Source organism: Diaphorina citri, unplaced genomic scaffold (genome assembly GCF_000475195.1).
Source record: "Diaphorina citri unplaced genomic scaffold, Diaci psyllid genome assembly version 1.1 scaffold389, whole genome shotgun sequence".
In the NCBI taxonomy this organism is placed as follows: Eukaryota; Metazoa; Arthropoda; class Insecta; order Hemiptera; family Psyllidae; genus Diaphorina; species Diaphorina citri.
The window spans coordinates 161,349-169,001 of NW_007377824.1; the positions used below are offsets into that span (position 1 = coordinate 161,349).

The window sequence follows — 7,653 nt, forward strand, 5'->3', positions numbered from 1 at the left end:
TCTTTCTCCCTCTCCCTCTCACATGTTTACCTCTTCACTTGCAAACTCTCTCCCTTTCTCACTCTTCCTGTTCTTTTCTCTCTCTCTCTATCTCTGTCTCTCTTCCCCCCCCCTCTCTCTCCCTCCCTCCTCGTCATAGAGAAGTACAGTAACACATCGATATCACATAGGAATTTAGATATTCAGGGTTCTGTATTCAGGGGAGGAGGGGGAAGTGTTTACAATTCATAGCGAATTCCATTTACAGGGAGTTTCAGAAGAGATCTGTGTACTATGAAGGGGTATAAGCTGTGTCCACACCATACATAGTCAACGGCCGTCTATCGACGAGGTGGATCGATGTTGTCGAGGCAGTGTGGACGCTTTCGATCGAAGGCCTTGGCTATGTGTGCTCTCTTTCTCTCTCTCCCTCCTCGTCATAGAGAAGTACAGTTACACATCGATATCACATAGGAATTTAGATATTCAGGGTTCTGTATTCAAGGGAGGAGGGGGAAGTGTTTACAATTATTCAGTGTGTTTACAATTCATAGCGAATTCCATATACAGGGAGTTTCAGAAGAGATCTGTGTACTATAAAGGGGTATAAGGTGTGTCCACACATAGTCAACGGCCGTCTATCGACGAGGTGGCTTGTTTTCTTGATTATTCCATTTTGTTTCCTCGGTTGATCCATTTTCTTACTGTCTTGATTGGTCCACTTCCTTACCTAAAAATAGGAGGAATGAAGACGAAGAGAAGGAGAAACGGCAGGAGCAAAAGAAGAAGAAGGAAGAAGAAAAAGAGGAAGAGAAAGAAGAAGAAGGGGAAGAAGAAGAAGAAGAAGAAGAGAAATAAGAAGAAGAAGAAGAAGAAGATGAAGAAGAAGAAGAAGAAGAAGAGGAAGAACTGAAGAAGAAGAAGAAGAAGAAGAAAAAGAGAAAAAATGAATAATAATAATAATAAAAAAAATCTGGTGTGAACATCACACGACTTTCTATTACATTTGCGGAATACGTATTTGAAAAAAAAATTTTTTATGAAATAGGTAGGTCGTTAGCTAGGTTTAGGTTACAGTTTTTTGACACCTAGGTACTTAGGTATCTTTTTTTTTTTGTCGCCGTTATGCACGTTGCATAATGCATATACACTAGAACTAGCAGGAGTTCATACAAATTGATTCCCAGTGACGTTTTCTACAAAGTACCTACCTACCAAGGTTGATGAATGAGACTCAAATTATCTATGTTGCTGTTGAAACTCCAGCCTACTCAGCCTAGTTAGCTTGGAGGGTAGCGCGTCTGCCTTGTAAGCGCTAGGTCGCGGGTTCGATTCCCGTACGGAACGGATTTTATTCTAAACAGATAAGGTTTGTTCTTAGAACAACTGGCTTTCTCCTATCTTGTCTTCCTTCTCTCTTCGCTTTCGGACGATAATTTACAGTTTTATCTAAGGTACCTAGGTATAAATAACATCTCACAATAACCGTATTGATTTTGCATTAATTTGGTAAGTTTCTTATCTACAATCAACGAATGTTAAAACACAAGAGGAGAAGTAGTGTGTTATCTTGTCTTCCTTATCTGAAGACTTCTATTTCTTATGCATTTTCCGACTATTATTTTTCCAACATTTACTACCTTGTTTCCAGTATCGTTGTCTTTTCAGCCATGTTCAAGACTTCTATTTCTTATGCATTTTCCGACTATTATTTTTCCAACATTTACTACCTTGTTTCCAGTATCGTTGTCTTTTCAGCCATGTCGACATTTGGATATTGTAGACCCTTGTAAAGGTCATTTTCTTCTGTTCTGTTTTTCTTATAGAATTTTATAGAATAAGGAAAACTAGCTTGAACCTCGCTTCTCTATGGTCAGGTCTTGTAGTGAGGAGGTTCGGGGTTCGAAACTTTGGGACTGAGGATAATAATTTCAGAATGCATTCGTTGTTTGTTCTTGTAGATTAGCTATACGACCTAGCTGTAAATTAACTATGTACCTAGCTTTTAAATATCTCGGTTAGGTTCGAAGATGATCTAACATTAATATTTCAACTTGCCTCTTAAATTTGTTTTCTTTTTTTCTTCAAAATCTTCAGACATGATGTAACTAAAGTTTTTGATATCCTCGTGATTCTCTTGAAAATAAAAAGGGGGAATTATAAAGACTAAAGAAAGCTCGAATCCACCCACCCCCAAGTGACCTAAGCCATAAATATCTCGGTTAGGTTCGAAGATGATCTAACATTAATATTTCAACTTGTCTCTAAATTTGTTTTCTTTTTTTCTTCAAAATCTTCAGACACGATGTAACTAAAGTTTTTGGTATCCTCGTGATTCTCTTGAAAATAAAAAGGGGGAATTATAAAGACTAAAGAAAGCTCGAATCCACCCACCCCCAAGTGACCTAAGCCTTTTGAAATTTATATCGTTATCATTTTCTCTGATTTCTCAAACAAAAAAATCTCCCACGAAAAATTAGCCCTCAGCCTTTACTTTCCGCTTTACCTCTTCCTTCCCTTGTTTCTTCCCTCCTTCCCACTTCAAATTATAATCCCCAGGATCTAAAGTCAATACTCTTCCCTCCTCCTCCTCCTCCTCCTCTTTCTTCTCCTCAGCCTTTTGAAATTTGTATACCTCGCTCAAAGCACTAGGGGAGAGAATTTATTTCTTGGAAGAGAAGGAGGGAAGGAATCAGGCTTGACTGTCACACGACTTTCTATTACCCTATTGGGGAAGTTAAGTAAGTAAAAAAAGTGTGATCTACCTAAATGTGAATTTTTACAGAATTTTGCTGTGGTAGATCCGTCGAAGTTACCAGTAGCTCAGTAAAACGGTAGACTCGTAATCCAAGGACTGCGATTCCAGTCCCAGTAACGACATGAAAATTTGAAATAGGTATTGATACTGTAATTGTAATTTCAAGGTGGATAATAGTAAAACCCATTCGTAACAGCTTTGTTTGAACAAACTCGTAATACCTAACACCTAAATAAATCACCATTTCCAATGTCTCAATGTTTGTTATGCAAACCTACAGAGGGTAATAGAAAGTAAAAAGAGATGAATCCCTGGAGTCCCCCCCCCCCCCCCCTCCTTTTATTTGGTTCCAATGTCTCTTCACTACCTAAACACCAGATCTGTTATGCAAACCTACAGGGGGTAATAGAAAGTAAACACAGATAAATCCCTGGAGTCCCCCCCCTCTCCATTCTATCTGGACTTGCTATGAGCTCTTTTTTTAAAAGCTAAAAATCAGCAAGCAGGTTGGAATTTTCGAACTTTCTTCGTCTTTTGAGCAAATTTTAAAACATAACAAAGGAATTATACCAACGGAGGAAGAGGAGAAGGAAGAGGAGGAGGAGGAGGAGGAGGAGGAGAAGAGGTGGGGGTAAATAAACACAGGCTATTGATTGACCTTTTATTACAATCTGTCCTTCTCTCTCTCTCTCTCTCTCTCTCTCTCTCTCTCTTTCTTCTCTTTCCTTTTCATCTCCGTTTCTTGCTTTTTCCTTCTCTCACTTTTTGAGGAGGAGGAGGAGGAGGAGAAGAAGAGGAGGGAGTAAATAAACACAGGCTATTGATTGACCTTTTATTACAATCTGTCCCTCTCTCTCCCTCTCTCTCTCTCTCTCTCTCTCTCTCTCTCTCTTTCTTCTCTTTCCTTTTCATCTCCGTTTCTTGCTTTTTCCTTCTCTCTCTTTTTGTAAATCTCGCTTCCTTTTTTTTTTTATTCTTTCTTTATCTATGTTGCTCTACTTCTTGCTTCTTCCTTTCTTCTCTGTCCGTCTCTCTGTCTTTTTTTTTTATCTGTTCATTCATCCATCTTTCTTTCCTCTTTTTTTTGTCCTTTAAGTACCTATAGGTATCTAGATTATTTTAAAGCGAAATTTCTTCAAGGAATACTTTCCTTATCCTATAGGAAGGAAAGCAATGTATTCGGGTCAAATTTTCGATGGTCAGTTTTTAATGCCAAAACACGTTTTGAGGTCCTAAATACAAAGTTTCAGCCATTGGTCCGTGTGTGTGTCTGTCCTTCTGTCTGTCTCTAAACAAAATATCTCGAGAACGGTAAGAGCTAGAGACTTGAAATTTGGCATGCAGCTGTCAAATGTGACAAGGATGCGACACAAAACTTTTGGTTAGGATCGGTGCAACGCTTGGCGGTATTTTGCCGCTTTTTGGCGGTTTTCGGTGTAATTCAACAATATCTTGGGAACGATATGAGCTAGAGACTTGAAATTTGGTATGTAGTTTACAAATGTGACAAGGATGCAACACAAAACGTCGTTTAAAATAGGTGCTGCGGTTGGCGCTATTTTGACCGCTTTTTGGCGGGTTTCGACCGCTTTTTGGCGGTTTTCAGCTATGGCGACAAAACGGTTAGAGATAGGTATTGTAAAAGTTAGGGTAAAAGAACACTTAAATAAGCATCATTCAATTGGATGAGGAAAGTCGTGTGATGTTCACACCAGATTTTTTACCTAGGTAGGTATTCTCTATTTCTATTTTACTATTCCATGTACAAGTATTCTGGATCTAGGTATGTACCTACATACTTACCTTCTCAACTACCTACCTATTCTTTGTTCCATTACATTATCCCATCCTGTTTTATCCCATACTAATCTTAGTTTCCTACATAGTAAGAGCTAGAGACTTGAAAATTGGTAGGTATGTACCTGTCAAATGTGACAAGGATGCGACACGAAACTTTTGGTTAGGATAGATGCTGCAGTTGGCGGTATTTTGGCCGCTTTTTGGCGGCTTTCGACCACTTTTCGGCGGTTTTCAGCTATACTGACTAAGCGGTTAGAGATATTGTAAAAGTTACAATAGAAGAACACCAAATAAGTATCTTTCAATAGGATAAGGAAAGTCGTGTGATGTTCACACCAGATTTTTTTTTTTTTTTGTTAACCTAGGTACCTATTCCTTATATTTCTATTTTACTATTCCATCTATAAGTATTCTGGATCTAGGTACCTACTTACCTTCTCAACTACCTACTTACTCTTTGTTCCATTACATTATCCCATCCTGTTTTATCCCATACTAATCTTAGTTTCCTACATAGGTAGGTACTTTGTAGGTATTTCCTGCTCTTATCTTATCCTTCTTGCCTACTTTTGTTCTCTCGTCTTCCTTTTCTTTTCCTTACTGTAAGTCTTTAAGTGCTCTTTTTTTACACATCTTTTTTTTGCCTTTTCTTTAACCCTTTAGTCCCTTTATTTATGTGCCTGGATTTTTTTTTCTTTTTTCGATAAGGAAATATTGTTGAAATGTTAGATTGTAGAGTTCGTTGAGTCAAAGTAGATCATAGTAGGTAGGTACTAGGACTACTAGGTACTCGTATGGATGTTATCTTAAAGGCCACTGAGCCACCCTAGTTAGCTTAGTTGGTAGAGCGTCTGCCTTGTAAGCGCTAGGCCGCGGGTTCAATTCCCGCCCGGGGCGGATTTTATCCTGATGGAAATAAATAAATAAAATAAAAGAGAAAGCCAGAGTAAAAATTCGTATAATTTTCTGCCTTCTCAAATTTTCGGAACCAGGAGATCAAGAGAATTTTTTTATCGTTCTGAAATTTATCATTTCTTTTGCTTTTGTGAATAATATTGAATTAATTTGCTTCAAAGAAAAAAGAAGGAGAAGAGGACAAAAAAAGTATGGAATAAAAGTCTAAAGTCTCCAAGAAAATTTCAAGTTCTAGTTTTAAAGGTGGAGACCAGCCAGCCTATTTAGCTTAGTTGGTAGCGCGTCTGCCTTGAAGCGCTAGGCCGCGGGTTCGATTCCGGGGCGGATTTTATCCTGATGGGATAATGTTCGTTCTCGGAACGGCTGGCTTTCTATCCTGTTCTTCTTTCGCTCTTCGATTTCGGGACGATAAGACCATAGCAGTTACAGTTCCCTCTGTCAAACCTCTAAAAAAAAGGTCGAGACTGGAAATACAGAGGTTTAAGAGACTTAGGCCAGCCACACTCACGCTCAGACTATCTCACAGTCGGAATGTTTGTGGATCCTACAGAATTTCAGATTTATGAGCTAGGTCAGTCAGACTGACGAAACGTGTGTGCCGGACAAAGCTTTCGATCTCTCAGACGGCCCGAAGCATTTTCCGCCACACACGTCAGCTGAGCTTGACCAGTCCTTTCTCACAGTAGATACCCTTATTATCTACGATTGCACCAATAATCGACACCTACCTTTCTCACAGTAGATACCCTTATTATCTACGATTGCACCACCTACCTTTGACCATGACCAATGCGCATGACCAGTCCTGCGTGTCTGAATGACCAGTCTTAACGTTTTTTTGTATAAATATAACTAACATGGTTTCTTCTCTATTGTTTCAGGAGAACTCTGTGCTAGATCCATGCGAGGAACATGACCCGTGTAAACATGGCGGCATATGTATCTCGACAGATAGCGGCCCGATATGTGAATGCCGCAACCTGGAATTCGAGGGTATCTACTGTGAGAAAGGTAGGTGTCGATTATTGGTGCACCCGTAGATAACAACAAAGTTCACCAATTTGCACTGAAAACAAAGTCCTTTGAATTCTTTCAAATCGCACACTACGCCTTACACAATAAAGACAGTTATTACAGTGAACAGAGAATACAGACAAAGGAAACAACAGTTGATTTTATTGCGCCAGGCCGTAGTGCGCATTCAAAGATTTTTTTTCTTTTTCAGTGTGTAGTTACAAGGAGTTGTTAGTTGTACAACTGGTTTGACGCAGAAATTCGTCGATCTAGTTCTTCGTTGGATGAATCATAATCATGAAGTACTGATAGTCGCAAAACACACAAGGGCAATACATTTGGTCATATGAATCACAAGCAATATCAATCCATAATGAGGAATACCTAAAGCTGCGTTTACACATAGTCGATGGCGTTCGATGGATAATCGATCGACGGCCGTCAACTCTGTGTGGAGTGTGGACACAACACAGCATTACAATAAAATTGTTAAATCCGGGACCTCCACTCTGCCCACTTGTCAATGAAAATTTGTGCGAAAGTTGTAGGGCATTCGCCGATGTAGGTAACCCGGACAAACCCGGACAAATTACAACTGGTAACCCGGACAAACCCGGACAACCCCCTCTCTCTCTCCTTCCCTCAATTTAACCCTGTAAGCGTTTTATTGCTACGCAAAATAAGCTGTGATGACTCCCTCCCAAAAAAAAAACTCACTCCTAAAAAGAAAGCAAAAAATCCTTTAAAATTCTATCAATTATTTCTTTCCCACACTTAATACAACAAACGCTTAGGTAGGTATATCTGATTAATAAATTATGATATTGAATTGGGACTAAATTATTTAATGGTTAAAGCCCTTTAAAAAACATAAGAAACAATACCTAATAATAAAAATAAATAAAAAAAAATAAGAAGCTATCAGGAAAAGCTCAACTCTTCCTTCACAGTGTCTTTTGTTCTTCAAAGGAAACGAATATAGAGTAGGAAAGGAAGGAGTTTCGTCACTTTGTCCTCTAATACTTACCCCCCCTCCTTTATGTCCTCTAATATATGCCTTGCTTTCTTTAAAGGACACTTTGACACGCCAAACTCACTTGTAGATTCTGGTATAAGCGACATAATCGGCTAATTTAGAAAATAAATTAGAACATAATGGGCTAATTTGGTACTTGAAAGGCCCCTCT

At 38.9% G+C, this 7,653-nt stretch overlaps 1 protein-coding gene across 1 annotated transcript in view; it reads left to right on the forward strand.

The window, feature by feature from the left end:
- The window catches only part of LOC103508338, a 30,884-nt gene extending 24,166 nt beyond the window's left edge, over positions 1-6,718 (forward strand). The window contains exons 9-10 of the mRNA XM_008472886.1: positions 6,334-6,463; positions 6,678-6,718. Coding sequence (XP_008471108.1) covers positions 6,334-6,463; positions 6,678-6,718 — 171 coding nt within the window. The remainder of the gene's footprint in view (positions 1-6,333; positions 6,464-6,677) is intronic.
- The last annotated feature ends 935 nt before the right edge of the window (positions 6,719-7,653 follow it).